Raw genomic sequence first — 20,460 nt, forward strand, 5'->3', positions numbered from 1 at the left:
ATAATTATGTATAACTATATACCTGAAGTCTGTATTAGTAATATGGTACATATGTTCCTTTCAATGCATGAAGAAAATGGTAAGCTAAATTCTCTGGCATTTGTTGTTATTGTTATATCATTTATATAGTTTTTAAATAACAAGTCATTGGTAATCACATTTTCAATCAAAACAAATTCTCATACAGGTGTGGCAGGCAAATTATGGGGAACGTATACTTGTGTATTTTCTCGTGTACAAAGGAACTACCGAAGAGCAAGTTTACCTTACCAATGTCAAGAGAGAAAAGGATGCTTTTGAGTACCTAATTAAGGAGAAATCTGTAAGTACAGGGTACTTGGAAATAAACAAATTAATACTGTACTTATACAATATATAAATAAAATGTCATAATTTCTGTGTTTTCCTACTTTATTGGGTGGCAGGCATCTGCCCAGAAGAAAAGTTGTACAGTACTGTACATTTTAATGATTTGTAGGAGATATCTTAAACTGGATTGAGCATATTTGTTTCAAAACAAATAGTGTCAGCATAAATGGAGTGAAGTCTGAGGGAGGAAATTATGGCAAGTGTTTATACTTGCCATAATACTTGTATATGTTTATTATACCCCAGGTAGGTAGTGGGGTGTTTACCATATACTGCACTATATAAAAATGACTCTGGACACTGGAATAAAGAACATTAGCAAATTTGCTGATGACTAGAATAAGGCTCAATGAAGAATTGACGTTGCTATAGGCATTTAAAAAAGGTGAAAGAGTAGCAGATGCAATTTAGTTATGGCAAATGTTGGGTTCTGGGCCTAAGAAATTTAATTTTCAGGTAGTGTATCAGTGTACTAACACTGAAAATAGCAAATTTGAATTCAAAGAGGACTAGTTATGATTAGTAGGGAGCTTAAACCAAGAAATCAATGAAGAAATGTTTGAAAGTAACCAAATTAGATACAATAATGAGATTCACATCCAGAAGCCTTAGTAATAATACATAAAATATGTTATTCTTCTGCTTTATCTAGCCCTCGTTAGGCTCTGTTTAGATTATTAATTTAGGTGTTTAGTACAGTACTGTACTATAAAATGGACATTAAATTCCTTTTATAGTTTACAGGAAAGGTTTACAAAAGTTAATTCTGGACATTGGAACTTACCTTATGAAATGAGATTACTGTAAGTATAATTTCAATTATATAAAAACCCCACCGTTGATTGTAATGAAATGCCATTTTCTGGCCGAGTCTCGGAGGCTCCCTGGAGCTATTTAGGTTGAATGGATATGTATAACTTTCTGGCATCAATGTGCACAGAGTTCTTGCCTACCGGGGACCATGAGCCAGAACCTGGCCTCCCCTCAAGAAAGGCACGAGGAGCAATGGCCTATAGAAACCCCGTGTGATTGGGAGAATTCTGTCTGACATCGACCGGTTCTGACACCCAGAAAGATAGGCGCCCCAAAACAAACCCCTATTCTGGTGAAATTATTGCTACCGAAAGCCGAACGAGTGGACAGAACTCCCCTAACGAAAATTAGCAAACTAGCATGTCGTCATCATGTCACCATGCTGCTGTCTGCGCAACCCCCCTTCCTCCCTGGGAGGGGGAGGGGGGAGCTCCAGACCCCCATGCCAATGATCCACCCTTCAGTTCTTAGGCTGGATGTCAAAATACGCAAAAACACCGCCGACTGGAGGGAGGCAGGGATGCCGGGGAGGCTCCGGGACTCGCCCATAAAGTGGCGTTTCATTACATACAATGCTGGTTTCCTGGGGGAAGCCCCGTCGGATCCTCAGAGCTAACTACCCAAAGACAAGGAAAAACAGGGACTGACCGGGGCGGCAGTCAGTCCTCACTCCTCAACGCGAAACTGAGACAGCTGGCTGCGACCTCCAACCCAATGCAACGCAGGCCCTATGAGAACCAGGGACATTGAAAAGATAGCGAGCGGCCAGGACCCTGTCTGACCTCCAAAAACTCTGTGCCCGAATGTCAACCCAATACATGTTGCCAAAGACGACAGCCAAAGCAGCAAACTAACACACGTCGTGGGCACGAGGATAGACCACAGGTTGGTTAGCCTTAACCCTTACACTGCTCAGGGGTCCTTGGGACATTTACACCCCTGTGCGCAAGAAAAAAAAAATTCAAAATTTTTTTTTCGTCTTCTAAACATGTTAATTTGTGTCCCCTGAGCATGGAAAAAATAACAAAAAAATCGTAGGTGACATATTTTGGGCGCAATTGACCGAGGAAGTCTGGCAAAAAGTGGGCGTTGACAGAACGGTCGTCAGACCCGGTCAGCGTCACCCGCGCTGACACATGGGAGTTGCCACAAAGATATTATTACCTAATTGTTTCAATGTCTCCGATTGATTTTTTCTTAGTTTTTTTGCAGTAATATTATTCAATAGTGTGTATTGTAATATACAGTGGTACCTCGCATAACGATCGCCCCAAAAGACGAACATTTTGGGTAACGAACGGCCCGATCGGCATCAAATCGTCCCGTATGACGAACGCTGGTTTGAGTAACGTCAACACCACATGGTGGGCCAGGTGGGGTCGCGCTGCTTCTTGCACATTCTTAGACGCCTCCGACGATGCACATAAATTATGTTGTTCTTGCATAAAGATGCTAATGATGCTGGGATATAAAAGGGTGACTGCCGAGATGTTGCAAAGCATTGACGTTTTTGTAGGAAAAAAGAAATGAAATGTCTGATATACAACAAATGTCAAAAAGGTTCGTTCGGTGTTCAGCAGGTAGGCTGCTCCATTATAACAATCTTTCTTTGTTTCAAATGTGTTCCATTTGTTTTGTATTTGTCATTTACGTCTCAATAATGGAGAAGCCTACCTTACATACACTGAATAAACCATTATGACATTTTCCTTTCTTCAAATGTGTTCAATATTTATTTTTCATTTGTCTTATAGCAAAAGGTTCGTTCGATGGTCGGCAGGTAGGCTGCTCCATGTTATTTACATACAAAAAATGTAAATAATAAAAAAAAATGAAGAATTTTGAAAACCAGTACAAATGTCAAAAAGGTTCGTTCTGTCATCTACAGGTCGGCTGCTCCATGTTTCTTAAATAAAAAAAAAAAAAATAAAAGAACTGTTGAAACAATTTGAAAAATGGACAAATGCCATAAAGGTTCGTTCAGCGTTTGTCGGGTAGGCTGCTCCATTATTGAGACGTAAGTGACAAATACAAAACAAATGGAACACATTTGAAACAAAGAAAGATTGTCATAATGGAGTAGCCTACCCAACACTGAACAAACATTTTGCTATAACAAATATGAAAGACAAGGGCTGCTGGCTGGGTTAGTACTGCGTGAGCAACCATTTGTAGCACATGTGCCTCTGGCTCTCAAACACCTGTCCCACACGGTGTTGAAAGACTGCGCTAAGTCGGTGCAATTCAGACCCCTATTGTTTGAAGAACATAAGGGTCATAACATTGGTGAAGCTAGGCGCAATAAGGGCTTAACACAACGGTCGGATGCCAGTGATACAGCACCTATGAGGATGATACAGCGAGCGTATCCAGTTGTAGCTCTGAGCCCCACCCGTGCCATCTCAAATTTATATAGATGATACATAGATGAATCGTTTTCTGCGTTCAGTGATGATGCATCTGATACAAGTAGCATAGATGAACAGTGTTAGCGGCTTCCATGGTGGTGGTATTCATTGATATTTTCAAGAACACCTGAATCTCTTCCTGACTGATGGACACTCTTTGAGGCTAGCTGAATCTCTTCCTGACTGATGGACACTCTTTGAGGCTAGCTGAATCTCTTCCTGTGTGGGACATTACAAAGCGATCTTTTCAAGATTACCTTACAAATTGAGCTTTTCCTATAATCGTTTCAATACTACCTTATGCAAGCTTGGCATAAGCTTTACAAGCTTGGCTACATTCCACCTACAAGTACTAAAGCCAAGGGTGCACTCAAGTGCGTTATTTGCAAGCACATAGAACGATGAAACAGGAAACGAAAATCTATCTGTAGCTGGTGCAAGGAGAGCAAAGTCGCGCTGTGTACCATGGACTACTTCGTTGACTATTACGCACCTCCAAAGTACTGAGTGTGTAATACAGTGTATTACTGTGTAAATAGTATGTGAAACTGTACATATTGTAATTTTAGTGAATTTTTACCACGTAATATTGTGACAATAAACATTTATTGTGGACACATTACTGACACATGTATCACAGTTTCATGGAAAATTATGAACATTCTACTGTATACATATTGTAAAGGTCACAAATATGCATCATATACGATAAAAGAAACAAATAAAACCTCATTGGAAATGCATAGAAAAAATATTTGAAAATATATTTGTGGCAACACGCGGTGCTTGAATGGCCTGCGCGACCGTGTCTGGGAGCTTCACACACGGGCAACCAGGCCCTGATGACATCACAGCGCACCTTGTCCACGCCTTCACAGCCAAAGTAAGTGGAATTTGGTAATTATTTTTACATAGACATGTTCAGGGACGGTAATTTATCATTTTGCAAAGAAAAATGATATTTTGGGGAACATTTGATGTCATGCACACTGGGGGAATTTCACAATAAACACAGTGCATCACACTGGTTACATGGGGGACACTCGTTTTGTATGACGTCCGTTTCACATGACGAACATGGAACGGATTAAATTCGTTATGCGAGGTACCACTGTATTTATGTAATAAAAGTGGTGAATAATCGCTATACTCAAAAGTATGATGTGCATATTAGTGATTCAATTATTATGTTTATAAAACAATAAACAAATAGTTTTGCTGCTATTACACTCTATACACAGGTTATATATAAGTATCTGCATGTTTTGGTCACCATAACGAACCACTAAGTTGGTATTGAGAGTTGAAAAGCAACGAAGAGTTACCGCCACACACCATCCAGCCACTCACTGCTACTCCCTCAACACACGCACTAAACTTTCTCCCTCAACAATACCATTTGTGGTGTTATTACACTATATACAGACGTTATATATAAGTATGTATATATTTTGTTCACCACAACTGTACTGCTAAGCTCATATAGTTAGTTCAGGTACTAAGAGTCGTCGCTATACACAGATGGCGGCTGGCGGTTCCCTCACTCTTTCAAGGTCACACGCACTAAACTTTCTCCCCCAATAATACCTTTTGCAGTGTTATTACACTATATACACATGTTATATATAAATATCTACATGTTGTATGCACCGTAACTGTACACCTAAGCTTGTAGTGCGCCCAAAGAGCATAGTGGCCACCCTCTAAACAGCTAGACAAATCGTGCAGACGACGTCACCTCCGTCACCCATATGGCTCCTCCCAGCATAATCCTTTTGCTGTTATTACACTAATACACACATTATATGTGTCTGTATGACGTCCGTTTCACATGACGAACATGGAACGGATTAAATTCGTTATGCGAGGTACCACTGTATTTATGTAATAAAAGTGGTGAATAATCGCTATACTCAAAAGTATGATGTGCATATTAGTGATTCAATTATTATGTTTATAAAACAATAAACAAATAGTTTTGCTGCTATTACACTCTATACACAGGTTATATATAAGTATCTGCATGTTTTGGTCACCATAACGAACCACTAAGTTGGTATTGAGAGTTGAAAAGCAACGAAGAGTTACCGCCACACACCATCCAGCCACTCACTGCTACTCCCTCAACACACGCACTAAACTTTCTCCCTCAACAATACCATTTGTGGTGTTATTACACTATATACAGACGTTATATATAAGTATGTATATATTTTGTTCACCACAACTGTACTGCTAAGCTCATATAGTTAGTTCAGGTACTAAGAGTCGTCGCTATACACAGATGGCGGCTGGCGGTTCCCTCACTCTTTCAAGGTCACACGCACTAAACTTTCTCCCCCAATAATACCTTTTGCAGTGTTATTACACTATATACACATGTTATATATAAATATCTACATGTTGTATGCACCGTAACTGTACACCTAAGCTTGTAGTGCGCCCAAAGAGCATAGTGGCCACCCTCTAAACAGCTAGACAAATCGTGCAGACGACGTCACCTCCGTCACCCATATGGCTCCTCCCAGCATAATCCTTTTGCTGTTATTACACTAATACACACATTATATAGCAGTCTCCGTGGTGTAGTGGTAAGACACTCGCCTGGCGTTCCGCGAGCGCTATGTCATGGGTTCGTATCCTGGCCGGGGAGGATTTACTGGGCGCAATTCCTTAACTGTAGCCTCTGTTTAACGCAACAGTAAAATGTGTACTTGGATGAAAAAACGATTCTTCGCGGCAGGGGATCGTATTCCAGGGACCATAGGATTAAGGACTTGCCCGAAACGCTACGCGTACTAGTGGCTGTACAAGAATGTAACAACTCTTGTATATATCTCAAAAAAAAAAAAAAAAATATATAAGTATCTACATTTGTGTTCACCATAGAGAACCACTGACCTGGTATGGTGAATGCAAACAATAACAGCTAGCCACACAGTCAGTAAACGATGCTGTCTCCCTCCATCTCTCAGCATCACTCCTCCCACAGCGCTAATTATTACAACAATCCTGCTATTATCACAACCCTGGTTATTTATATCACAGTCATGGGTCATCTGTAATATTGTCATCGCTAAATAATAACAATTATATATTTATTTTGACATTTTTCGGCGATGCTGTGGTCACAAGCTGAACAGCAATGCTGTTCGCTCATGCTGCGTGCGCCGGCCTTGGTTGCTCCAACAGTACTGTGCCTCTCACACCTGAGAATATTGCCCACGATTTTTTTTTTAAATGGCATCTGTTTACAAGAGCCCTGAGGAAGCTACTGTGAACCCCGTGTAGCCGCGGGCCATTTGAATCAGGCCTGGCACCCTATGGCGTATATATACGCCATGCGCACCATGGGACATGTTACTCAGGGCGTATATATATGCCATGCGCAGTTTAAGGGTTAATAATCCTGTGGACGACCTGGAAGACCCAACAGACGTCTGGGAGAGCAGACGTAACGTCAATATTGAATGCAAGCTGGAGCGGCTCCGCCAGCGCCGCATGATAGGAGGCGACAGTACAGTACAGTATTCAGCATAAGATGACGGTCCTGAAACAACCACGACAGGAAGGACAAAACAACCCTATCAGAGACTGTAGTACACCTACGCAGTGATAGAAAACCCGAAAGTACTGCCAGGAAACCTCATACTGCCACCAAGACAAGACACACAGATGGGAGACCAACAACGAAGCCACCTACGCTCATACAAATGCTGATAGGCTCGAGTCAGAAAGACCAGACACGAAGACTCAAGAAGAAGAGCAAACCAGCCTCGTAATGGGTAGGACCGATCTGAAAGAGGCGGAGCCGCAGGAAGACCCTCGGGTTCGGACACCGAGCAAGCAGCGCCTGAAACAAAGGCTGGGCCGGCCACCAAGGGGCCAAAAGGACTACTCTCCACTGGTAAGTCTCCAAGCGAGCCAGTACTTGGAGCAACAGCTGAACCGGGAGGGGAAGAGGTACAGGTAACCCTACCTCGCCCAGTCTTGCCTGAAGGCATTAACCCCGATGGCCTCGCCATTGGGGAAGGCCACCATGTATACCGGGAAACACCTCGACCACGCTGACAGAGAGATCCACTTCCAGAGGCCCGAACATCCGGCAGAGCTAAAGGAATGAGTCGGCGGCGACCGTCCATTCCATGGACAGGGGATTGAACTGGGACAGGCCGTCTGCCGGGACATTGGACAACCCCCAAAGCGACCAGTCCCAAAGAGCCAAAGACTGCATTGACCCCCTGCAGTTCAGGCAATGAACCACCAAGAGAACAGTCTGAATGGAGATGGATCGTCGATCCGCGAGAGACCCGAATCCTCTGGAGCGACATCCACACAGGCGCGAACTCCCGCATCGTGCTGTGAACCCAACGGAGGGACAGAACCCACGGCCCCTGGCTGGCCTGGTGAGCGCTGGTCACAAAGCCCCAGCCAAAAGATGACACGTCTCTGAACACATCGAGCGAGGGCTCGGGTAGGCGCCAAGGCACTGAACACCCCCCCCCCCCCCCCCCAAAAAAAAAAAAAAAAAAACACGAAGAGGAAGCTGGCGACGCAGCAACCAACGCAAGGCCCCCGAAGGCCGAACCCAGTGGTTTCGAGAGGCAGAAGGGACGTCCCCGAAGGAACCAGAACAGCCGATGAAGCCAAACCCGACCCGGCGGGTAGACCATCATAGCAAAGGTCAGGCTCCCGCACAAACCCTCGAGCAACTGCCGCATTACCCGGGAGCCCCTCAGAAACAGATGGAGGCAGGAACACAAGCGAAGCATAACCGCCAGAGTCAGAGACAAGGAAGTGGTTCGAGCATCCCACACAAGACCCAGCCAAGACCGAACCTGAGAGGGAACCAGATGGGACTCTCGCCAGTTCACCAAAACCCCGAACCCAGCGAGCTGGGAAAGAACCAAATTCCTGATAAGCAGACACACAGACAGGTTGGAAGCCCAAACCAAGCAGTCATCAAGGTAGGCCAGAACACGAACGCCTAACAAATGCAGGCGGGCCACCACGACCCAAGTAAGGAGAGTGAAAATGCAAGGCGCCAGAATCAAGCCGAATGGAAGGCAACGAAAGTGGTAACCTCGATGTCCCACCACAAAACCGAGCCAGTCCCTGAACTGCGGATGAATCGGGACGTGCCAATACGCGTCATAGAGGTCCAAGGACACCATCCCAGCGCTCGGCTCTAACAGAAGGCGGACCTGGGACAGAGTAGTCATCCGAAAGAAGGGGCAATAAACCTACGTGTTCAGACGAGACAAGTCCAGAATAAACTAAACTGCGAACCAGCACCCATGACTACCAAACAATCTGTTTAATTGCTGAATCCCTGGGACATGTCCACTCACGGGGGCCTAACAAGGGGTACCACCAACCACACAAAAACTGAGAATAGATATAATGATAGATATATACACCCCAACACAGAAGGGGCAACCACTAAGGCAGACCCCCTGACTGGGCAGAAAAACAAAAACAAAAGCAAAACCCCACAAGAGGACAATGTACCCAGGTGAAACAGAGCCAGCCACTGTAAGAGGTGAAAACTAGCTGTGCGGTACCCCCGTGCCCCTAGCAGTGATGAAAACTACCCCTATCCAGAGGCAACATGGGCAACACAGACCCCCAGTTGACTCCAAGAGCAGCCAAGTACCGAGCAGTAAAAGACACAGCGGGGGTAGATCCTGAGGGACTTGTGGAAGGTTACACCAAGCCCTAAGGTAGTACTTACAGGGCACCTAGGGATGGTGGCCCTAGGCGCATGCAGCCCGAGTACCGAAGAATATTTCTCCTGCCTCACACACATCACCAGTAGAGACAGTCCATACCACAAGGCACAGAAAATAAGACAAGTCGATAGAGCCAGAGGCACAAGACCACGACAGTAGCACATCAGCCTGAGAACTGAAGGGTGGATTGCCAGTGTGGGGGTCTGGGGCTTCCCCTTCCCCCTCCCGGGGAGGGGGGGTAGCACAAACAGTGGTGCGGCGACATGATGATGTCATGTTCGTTTGCTAATTTTTGTTTGGAGAGTTCTGTCCACTCGTTCGGCTTTCGGTAGCAATAGTTTCACCAGAATAGGGGTTTGTTTTGGGGCCCCTTACCTTTCTGGGTGCCAAATCTGATCGATGACAGGCACAGAATGCTCCCAACCACACGGGGGTTTCTATAGCCCATTGCTTCACGTGCCTCTCTTGAGGGGGGCCAGGTTCTGGCTCATGGTCCCCAGTAGGCAAGAACTCCATGCACATTGACAGATGCCAGAAAGTTATACTTTCTGGCATCTGTCAATGTGCATGGAGTTCAATGTGCATGAAAGTTATACGTCAGGGAGCTGACGGGGCTGCCCCCAGAAAAGCAGAGTAAGGGAGGAACTGACTGAAGCATGCAAGTGGATAACAGGGTATAACGAGGTGGCTATTATCAGGGTGCTACACATATTGATACAAAAGAGGGAACACAGTTTGAATAAGTTTAGATTAAGAATAGAATTGGGCAAATACTGGTTTGTAAACAGAGATTTATGAAACAATTTGCCTTGACCAATAGGCCCTCTACAGTAATATATGATCTTAATTTTCTTAGATCTTACAAGGTCGTCAAGATTTCATAGATCTATTTCTGATGGTCATTTATTTGTTAAACAGTTTAACTTCTGCAGACATTTCCCTACTTTCTTAGTCATTGTATATCTTACACATGTCAGAAGTTTGGTATCTTAGCTTTCCTTGAAGAGTTTGCTTTTTAGGTAATCTGTTATTAATAGTTGAATTTTCTTTATACAGTACTGTATATCAAGAAGTAAAATAAGTAATGTTGGAGTCAATTGAAGGTTACTCCATCAGTAGGAAAGTTTAAAAAGAGTTGGAAAAAGAGCTGTAGTGACAAAATTTGAAAATATAATCATCTAAATTATTTTCTTGGGTTATTTGACATATATTGTACACTACTGTATTTCTATAATCCTGCAGTCAATGGTAATCCCGGAGTATAATGATGGTAAAACTGAAGATCATCCAGACCTTGTACGCGATCCTCGTAAAGCCAGTGAAATTATTGCCCAGGAAGACAAAAAGGACACACGAAAGGGAGGACAGACGAGCATAGAGGCAACAGAGCCTCAACGGATTATTGTTGATATGAGAGAATTCCGGAGTGAACTCCCTGCTTTAATTCACAAAAGGGGAATTGATATTGATCCTGTAACCATAGAGGTTTGTATTGGTGCATATTATCACTGCATACATAATAATAAAAAAATAATAATTTGTGGCAGCCTTTACATTGTGTTTAACAACCCTCAGAAGACACAACATGTGTATCTGTTTAAGATATCATGTGACTTAGGGCCTATCACAAACTGGTGTTCATTCATATCAGTAATGAGATATATAGTTTAGTTACTTCTTATACTCATATTATTATGATACTACAGTATTACGTTTTTGTATATGGCTTAAAATAGAGGTAAATGGCTTTTCTGTTTTGCAGGTTGGTGATTATATCCTGACTCCTGATGTTTGTGTAGAAAGAAAGTCTCTCAGTGATTTAATAGGATCCTTGAACTCAGGGCGTCTATATAATCAAGCTCAGGCCATGACCAGATATTACAAACAGCCCATTCTACTTATTGAATTCGACCAAAATAAGCCATTTCATTTGCAGGTAATCAGTTTTATTTTATTTCACAATATAAGAGTTATAATTCCATAATCATAAGTTATGTAGGTTGTGATACTTGCTAATTCCATACCATACTTATTCAAAAACATTTAGTATATTCAGATTCAGCTGATAAGATGAATTTCCTTGTTTCAGACATACACAAGGCTTTCCATTCACCTGGACTGTATGGGTCTTGAACCGTGGACCTCACGTGTGTAAGGCTGTAGCTCAATTGACTAAATGGCCTCACACGCGTGGGGTCCACGGATCGAGACCCATACAGTCCAGGTGAATGGAATGGAAGTGGGGATGGCAATTTGCATAAGTGATAATAATCATCTGTTGCATGTAGAAATCTCATTAAAATAAGCCAAATTTAGTCTTTTCAAGTAATGCATAAGTTTGGTAAGTAGTTCATTTGTTGTGGAATATTTATTGCCAAGAGAGCAATTTATTCCATTCACCTTAATATTTACATTTTTTTGCATTTCATAGTTATTCGTTGTAATTGTAAACAACCCAACCATATCATAATCTGTAATTTGCTTGCAAATTACAGATGATATGGTTGGGGGTGTAATTTTCAGAACCTGCTAGCAATTTACAGACCACGTTATGGTGTAGCATTTTCTGCTTTACTAGCTACCTATCTTATGTATCATATACATTTTAAATTTTCAGTCAAGTAAATCTCTCTTGACAGTATCTTTTTGTAGTGTATAAATGTGACTAAAATCCTAATAAAAATGCAGAATTCTTTGTTCCATGTTTTTTATTTTTTGCTGGATCTTCAGCACTTGAAAATATTGATACTTTATATGACTAATTTATTTGCCAAAATGTTTTAATTAAGTAATTTGTTATAACTGTATAAATCTGTGAAGATATCAAATGATAGTATAATTCATAACACCTGCATTATGGAATCCTGCCTACACAGTAGGTAAGTAACTTGCTGAGAAACAAAAGTAAATTAAGATGTTGGTGCCATGCTTGTGTAATTGTATACTGATAATATACTTTGGAATCAGGGACGGTACTATTTGTCAAGTGACGGATCATCTTCACCAAAGGACGTTGCTGCAAAATTACAGTTATTGACGCTCCATTTTCCTAACCTGCGTATCCTGTGGTGTCCTTCTCCGTATGCTACTGCCGAGATATTTGAAATGCTCAAGGTAAAAAATAATACATTAGCATTGTTAGATTACAATGATCAATAGTTTTATCAGTACATTATGCTTAATCATTAAGTACATTATCAGTAAATTATGATTTATCAGCTTAAAATAATTATCAAGCTGGATTTACGGTATTGTGAAGAGAAATAGTTAAAAAAGTGAAATGCCATTTTTGGACATGTTCTTGGTGCATGATTCAGTGCTTCAGTGAGATTTATAATTTTTTTCCCCACTGTAGTATCTAGAGGAGTAAAGCTTTTGTGGTGAGCAGCTTATTTTAAAATGAGTACAATGGGGCCTCGACTTACGATGCTAATCCGTTCCCAGAGACGGATCGTAAGTCAAAATATCATAAGTTGAAGCGATTTTTCTCATAAGAAATAAAGGGATTTGAATTAATCCGTTCCCCACCCTCCAAAACATTAACATATAAATACATTTTATACTGAATACATTGTTTTTTTTCTAACTACAATACAGTACCTAAGTTTATCTTACCTTCATGGAGGGCTCTTGATGGCATATGGAAGATGGTGATGAGGGGAGAGGAGGAGAGTTGTTACTGTTTGGAAGGGAAGTTCCCTTCCATTATCACATCAGGCAGTGATGTTTTCTCTGGGGTACTCTCTCTCCTACATTTTGCCTGAATATCACTAGGACCTGGTTGTGGTTCATTGCTTGTTTGTCTCACTACAAATTTGTCAGGAGACATTTGTTTTTCCCTTCATTTTAACATTTGTCTGTAATGATGCATCACTTTAGCACCCATAATGTCCTCTTTCTTAGCCAGTATGGTGGATATCGTTGACTGAGATTTGTTGTACTGTACTGCCTAGCCAGTCCAATAACCCGCACACCATCTTCATATTTACGAATGATCTCTTGTTTCTGCTCTATGGTCATCCTTACATGAGATCTCATATGTTGAGCCTTACCACTGACTTTCCTGGGACTATGGTGTGATATATAATTATTACTTTAATGTTCAAAATGCAAAAAATCACCACAAAAGCGAAATTTCTTATAGGCGCGATCGTCACTAAGCGGGCAGCTGTAGTAAACTGAGGCAGGTCGGCCGCGTGACCGGGAACCACGCGCTCGGTCGACCCGAACGTGTACCAACAAATATCATAAGTCGACGACTCCATCGGATGTCGAGTCGCATTTTTCTATGAAATTTACATGGTAACTCGAAATTATCGTAAGTAGGGGCAATCGTAAGTCGAGGTGCCACTGTACTTGTTACCCCTGTACCTTATTCCACAAGGTGTCACAGTCAGGGTTCCTGTATACTGTAACTTTTTATTTTTACAATACATACCACAAAGAAACTTTTCAAAAGAAACCCTAAATGTGGGTTTTACATTGTGAAACAAATTAGAGGTGTTGTAGTCTCTCATGGTGGAATGCACCTCTTACCGCAGCATCACTTTGACTGTCTCACAAGGCAAAAAAAAGTGTTGAATACTGTACTGTTTAAATTTTATAGCCTTTGGAATTTGCATAATTTATATACAGTACAGTATGTTCAGTCCAGGTACATTGTGATCACACCATATATATATACGTAATATACTTTGGGTGTTTCTGAAATGGGTTACAGCTCTGTAAAATTCTGCCACCACTTTTCTGCATTAGTTTATAATTGCATTTTAAATTGTCAAGAGTATGAGGTTTTGCAGCATAGATCACTGATTTAATAGAAAGGGCATACAGTATCTGTAAACAAAATGAGAAAATTTAAAATTTATGTAACATTTAATTTAATTAATGTTTTTCCTCTTTGAGAATGGAGTTTTGCTGCACCCTGTATGTTTTAGATGCTTTGTGTATTTTAATACTTTTATTATTTAAAACATCTACTCCTGCTTGGTGCCTGATAAGAATGTGAAGCGCTGAACATAAATTGCAAAGCTGGTCACACTTAAAATCAGAAATATTTAAAATAAATATTTATTGCTTGCTAGACTTAATACTTAACATTGCCTTAATATTTAATTCTCTTTGCTAGAAGATTGCTTGATATATATCTTTACATATAATCAAATCAAATTATTAAATTAGATTTGATATTATTTGAAACTTGACTTTTAATACATAGCATTACTCATGTGCAGACTGGCAAGCCTGAGCCAGTGGTGGCCCAGGCTCAGGCTATCACTGCTGAAACCAACCCAGATACTGATTCCGACAAGTTCAATCCCCAGATAAAGGTAAATAGCTTTATCTTTTATCAAAGTAAGTGCGTAGTCTGTGAAATGTAGACATACATATTTTATATAGTACAGTAAATAAAGTTGAATTAAAGATCAAAGTAGTTATGACAGAATTATATGGGTATACAGTATTAAAAATCCAATACTGTATCTTTAATGGTGAGAACACACCCTAAATTTGTAATTGAAGTATTTTCTAAGCAAGTACATCATTATATTCGTCCACAAGTTGGGTTTTCTGTAAATGAGCTCGTCACTTCTGTAGTATAATTACTGTAGCTGACATTCCTAGAATTTGATGTTTGTTCACAGTAGGATTGTATTTTCTGAATACAATAAGTCAGATTACCAACTGACTTATTACTGTATTGATTATCAACTGTTATATATATTATAACATATATTTTTCTTTCAGGACTTTGTGTCCAAACTACCTGGAGTTACCACAAAGAATATCTATACACTATTGAACAAGGTGTCAAGTCTGGTGGAGTTGCTGTCGTTATCTAAGGAGGCTCTGTCAGATATACTGGGCAATAGCCGACATGCCGAAGCATTACATGCTGGTCTTCATCAAAGCATGAAGCCTCCAGAACAAGCTCAGGAATCAAAAAGGGGTGGCAAGTTCACCAAGAAGGGAATGAGACGTTTCAGAACCTGAGGGATTTATTATTAAGATTGTAAAATATGCTAGTGCTGCCCTGCTGGATAGTAGAAGAGAGCAATGTGATACAGATGTGCTGTACTGTAGATATAGTTGATTATTTAACTTGTATGAATGTGTTGGAGAACCCATCAGTGATCTTAGTGACAAACAGTGCTGGTATCAACTACTTGCCTTATGTCCCACCTTATCTGTTACAAACAGGGTTATGGCAGTAATCTTTTAATTCTTAAACTGAACCAAGAAAAATGTTCTACCTCCTCCTCCTCCTCCTTTCTTTAGTCGTTGGATTTTCTTTCCTGCTGTCTGCTAGCTCAACAGTGGGGATGGTTGTTATCATAGGACATTTAGACTATTGCAAACTCTGGGAGCGTGATGTGCACCCGCCACAGGCAAATAAGTCACCGACTAGCTGGCATGGTGGCCAATTAGACAACAAATTGGACTTAAAGATAAAAATGATGGATCAAGATTCTTTACAAGGTGGAATGCACACTACAGTCCCAATCACAGTGAAAGGATGCCCACCACATCCTTCAGAAGTGTAGTGAACCGCTGGGGACAGAAACTGTAGTTGCAGCAACAGAACAGAAGGCAGAAGATGAGAATTTGATGCCAAAGGGCTCAGTTGGGGGCTGCAGAGGCTGCCGCTGCAAAGCAAGATCCTACAACACAGCCGCAATCTTATAATTCATTGCACGAGGACGACTCAGCCTGTACAGAAGTTCTATGCCAGAAAACAGCACACATCTTAGGGTAAAAGGACTCCTGAACCCAACAAGCATAATGTTTGAGGCAACAAAAGTAACCATTGAGGGTCCAAGAAGGAAGTACATAGCAGTGTCAGGATAGAAGGAGGGCAAGGAATACTAGCTACCTTGAACATACACAGTTGAGCAACTATGCCAGGCATAGGAAAAATGTCTTTGCTGAACAAACATTGATCCCTGACCCGAGCCACTAGGCAAGGGAAGTCATATGCAGCCAGGGGCATGAACAGTCACTTAAGTGACCCAACCATATCCTGAGCTAAAGCACACGGCCTGCCTGCACAGAGGAAAGAGCCAGGTGTGATAACCTCGCAAGCAAATAGCTAACTGCTGTACTTTCAATCTCCGTCAATAGGCTTTGTAATGGGGATCAAACCCATGCACTACCCGAAAATGAGATAACTAGAGGATTCAACTCATAGAGGCAAAGGCATAGACAAAATGGCTTGCAAAACTAAAAACAAAGAAAAGAGCTACAAGGAGAGGCTAGAGGTGTTAAATATGCTAAAGCTAGAAAATAGAAGAAAAAGAGGCGACATGATCACTACATACAAAATAGTAACAGAAATCGACAAAATTGACAAAGGAATTCTTGAAACCTGCAACTTCATGAACAAAAGGTCATAGATTCAATAAAGGGAACAAAGGTTTCAAAAAAATATTAGAATGTTCTCTTTTGTAAACAGAATAGTAGATGGTTGGAACAAGTAAAGTGAGAAGACCATGGAGGTCAAAACCATCAGTAGTTTCAAAGCATCATATGACAGAGTACTGGGAAGATGAGACACCACAGGCATCTCTCTCTTATTGTAACTACAGTTAAGTAAATACAAAACACAAATGTGAAGCAGGAAATGTAACAGACTCAAATTTCTGTGAGTGGAACAAAACATTCCAAGGATAGCCAATGGCACTCATCTGAAAGTGTGAAGCTGAATGTGGGTCTAGCAGAGAAGTTCGACCCAGGATACACCAGGCAAATGAATGAGTGACCTTGGCTGCCAAGTCGTGACTGATAGGCATGTCTTGACTGTAGTGTTTACTCCGCAGCAACGATTGCTGTCATTGTTTTCCTGAGTTACCAATTTCCTTAAACATGTTGCTTGTTTTGATGCATTTATACTTTCTGGTGACATTGTTTTCTTTTCATGTTGGGTTAATTGCTGAACACTAAACTTCCTCTCACCTCATAGATGAGGTGAGGGATGTCCTGGCTCCTAGTAGGCTGGAGTGGGTCTTAGAGAGGTGTTATGATTGTATAAGTGCTATAGCTTGGTGAGCTACTTAGGAGGCCCTACAAAAAAATGGAACAATTGTGCAGAGTGAATTTGCATGAATCGAACTCATGAATTAAAGTTTTATGGGAAAAATAGGGATGTGTTCCACAGGTATCCAAATATCAAGTTATTGTACAATACAAAAGTATTCTCATCACTTTGTAGCCCCAAATACATATACAGTACTGTACTGGAGTACTCAACATATTGTAGTAATGAATAAGTACAAAAATAATATTTAATATAACTACAAAAAGTTTGCATCTTTACAAGGAAGATTTTTGTATAATTCGCATTATGTATTTACATTATTTTACTTGTAGACATTAATATATTAGAAGAAAGCAGGGCAGCAGGGATATATGTGTTCCAAGGTATATATACAGTACCATATACACATACAGCCGACACTGCCCTTTCTTGTGTACTCAAGCAGCATGAACTTTAAACTTTGTATTTCATATGTTTTATCTAAATGCTGTGTACAAATAATTTTATAAATAAATAATGTTAAGTGACCACTGTATAACACTATTCCCACCAGCTTGTTGTAAAACCGTATATGGTTCACAAATATCCACCTCAATGAGGGAGGTATACATTCTGGTCTCTCATAATCTGCTGAGATTACTCCAGACTAACAAATTGGTTGACTCATCAGCATTTCGTTCTTGCACTGTAAATGGGTAACTTACCTGCATTGGGGGCATAATCCATGAAAGAAAAAATATTTGTGCCTGCTGACGGCCATTTTCTTTTTTCTGGATTTTGTTTAAAAATGCAAATAACATCTGTTCAACTTTTATAAATACCCAAATCAGTGCATAAAATATCTTGACAAATTATATACTGTACAGTACATCACTGTACTATACTATATACTTTATGTCTAAAGACTTGAAGACTTGAAATAAATGGGAAGATTCTGCATGTTGTCATCCCCTCAAAGGTATACAGTCCCCAAGTAAATTCATAAGTATTAATGCCATACATGGGTAGTTTTACTAAAGGTACATTATTGTAGGGTGATTTTTTAACTTTAGTTAAAAAAACATTCTATATTTTCATGCTGATTTTATAAAGTTAGTATCTAGCTATCTTACAGAAGCGAGGCATTTAGTTAATATTTAATTACCTCGATGTTTACTTCTATCTTATTAATCATACCAGATCACAATCTTACATCATCTTTATATACTTTCACATGTACACGTTCTGGACATTTTTCATGACATCTAAGATATTCATTCTCTACACAGTAATTATTAATTAAATATGATTTACTGTACCATATTTGCTGACATATTTAGGGCGCCTGACCGCTTCGGATTCATAGTTTTGAGGTTCCGGATTCGATCCCTGGTGGAGGCGGAGACAAATATGCAAAATGTTTCTTTTACCCTGATACCCCCTGTTACCTAGCAGTAAATGGGTACCTGGGAGTTAGACAGCTGCTACGGGCTGCTTCCTGGGAAATGTGTAACAAAAAGGAGGCCTGGTCAAGGACCGGGCCGCAGGGATGTTAAGCCCCAAAATCATCTCAAAATAATCTCAAAACAACTTGACCCATAGAACCACATTTTACCTTAATATGTCTTATAATGATACTTTGCATCAAATGGGATCTGAAAGTTGACCAAGTATACCATTCACTAATGTGTCTCAATGCATGTTAGAGGTTGTCCAGTAAGTGATAAAGCCAAATACTGTACAATTAATTTGACACATTTTAGCAGACATAATTTTATTGAGTTGGCAGGGGCAAGAAAGTAGAATTTTGCAGTACCACTTGTAGCAGCCAACATGGATCTGTAGCAACACACACACATAGGGGTAGTACAGTTGGGTTTGTTCTTGACTAACAACTGGGAATTCTGGGATCAAATCCGGGGCAGGCAGCCCGTCCTCCAAACAAAGACCCAAAAGTGATTCCATGCACCCGCCAAACCCTCTGTTTATGAATGAAAAGCGGTTTACACACGACTCACAACTGCTGACGTTCGAACATATCCGGAACAAGTGCTTCACTGACAAATTTTGTTTGAACCACAACGCTATAAATGCTTCACCCACGTACTACAAATACAAATAATCACCAACAGAACCTAAACACCTAACCTAACCTAACCTATGGTTATATATACACAATATGCTAATATATTATAATGTTAATTTAGATTTGAGAAAATTCCAGTTTTGAATGAAGAGCATGTAAAAGTTTATGAATGCGTCTGTGGGGTCGACCGCTGGATGGAATGGACTTGAGTCGAGGACAGGTTGGGGCAGGACAGAAATAGTTGGGTGTGTTTCTTATCACCTAATGTTACCGTTTACCTAGCAGTAAATAGGTATCCAGGAGTTAGTCAGCTTATTGTGGGGTTGCATCCCAGGGAGGGTCAGTAATTTGACCTTAGGGTGGATCTACTTATAAGCCTAATATGTATATGGTATATACACCTGGCTCCCTGTCCCCCAACAAGATAAATTATAGGTTACACAAGATGCAAATTTCTTGTAATTCATAGCTCCTGTTACGGTAAAACTCCTAAGCCCATTTGACTGAAAATTGCCCTTTGAGTAGATCTGGACAAAATAAGTGTACAGCACAACACTTGGTTGATGGAATTTGATGAGAATAAATGCCATGTTAGGGAGTGTGAAACAGGAGAAAATAGGCCACACACAACATACAAATTATGTGAAAAGGTTTTAAAGAACGCTGATAAAGAGTTCTTGGGGCGGTTCTAGATAGAAAACTGTCACCTGATGACCATGTAAAGAACATTGTGCGAAGGGCCTGTGCTACACTTTCCAACTTTAGAATAGCTATTCAATTCATGGCTGGCAAAATATTAAAGAAAATGATCATGACCTTAATGAGACAAAAATTGGAATACTGTATGCAATAGTTGTATGGTGCCCATATCTCAAGAAGCATACCAATAAACTGGAAAAAGTTGTAGACATGCAACTAAATGGCTCCCAGAACTGAAAAATGTGAGTTACGAAGAGAGGCTAAATGTGTTAAATATACCAAAGCTAGAAGATAGAAGTAGAAGAGATGATATGCTCACTACATACAAATTAGTAACAA

The 20,460-nt window shown here is 40.7% G+C and overlaps 1 protein-coding gene across 2 annotated transcripts in view; it reads left to right on the forward strand.

The window, feature by feature from the left end:
- The window catches only part of mei-9 (DNA repair endonuclease XPF mei-9), a 44,259-nt gene extending 26,375 nt beyond the window's left edge, over positions 1-17,884 (forward strand). Inside the window, exons 14-19 of one of the 2 annotated variants that reach the window (XM_069321632.1) lie at positions 188-322; positions 10,565-10,807; positions 11,085-11,258; positions 12,290-12,436; positions 14,557-14,652; positions 15,071-15,466. In XM_069321632.1, coding sequence (XP_069177733.1) covers positions 188-322; positions 10,565-10,807; positions 11,085-11,258; positions 12,290-12,436; positions 14,557-14,652; positions 15,071-15,316 — 1,041 coding nt within the window. In that variant the 3' untranslated portion in view covers positions 15,317-15,466. Of the gene's footprint in view, positions 1-187; positions 323-10,564; positions 10,808-11,084; positions 11,259-12,289; positions 12,437-14,556; positions 14,653-15,070 lie in introns of both variants that reach the window. The other variant, XM_045729021.2, reaches the window with a different exon arrangement.
- Positions 17,885-20,460: the final 2,576 nt, after the last annotated feature.

The sequence above is a fragment of the Procambarus clarkii genome, chromosome 10, assembly GCF_040958095.1.
Source record: "Procambarus clarkii isolate CNS0578487 chromosome 10, FALCON_Pclarkii_2.0, whole genome shotgun sequence".
NCBI classification, from domain to species: domain Eukaryota; kingdom Metazoa; phylum Arthropoda; class Malacostraca; order Decapoda; family Cambaridae; genus Procambarus; species Procambarus clarkii.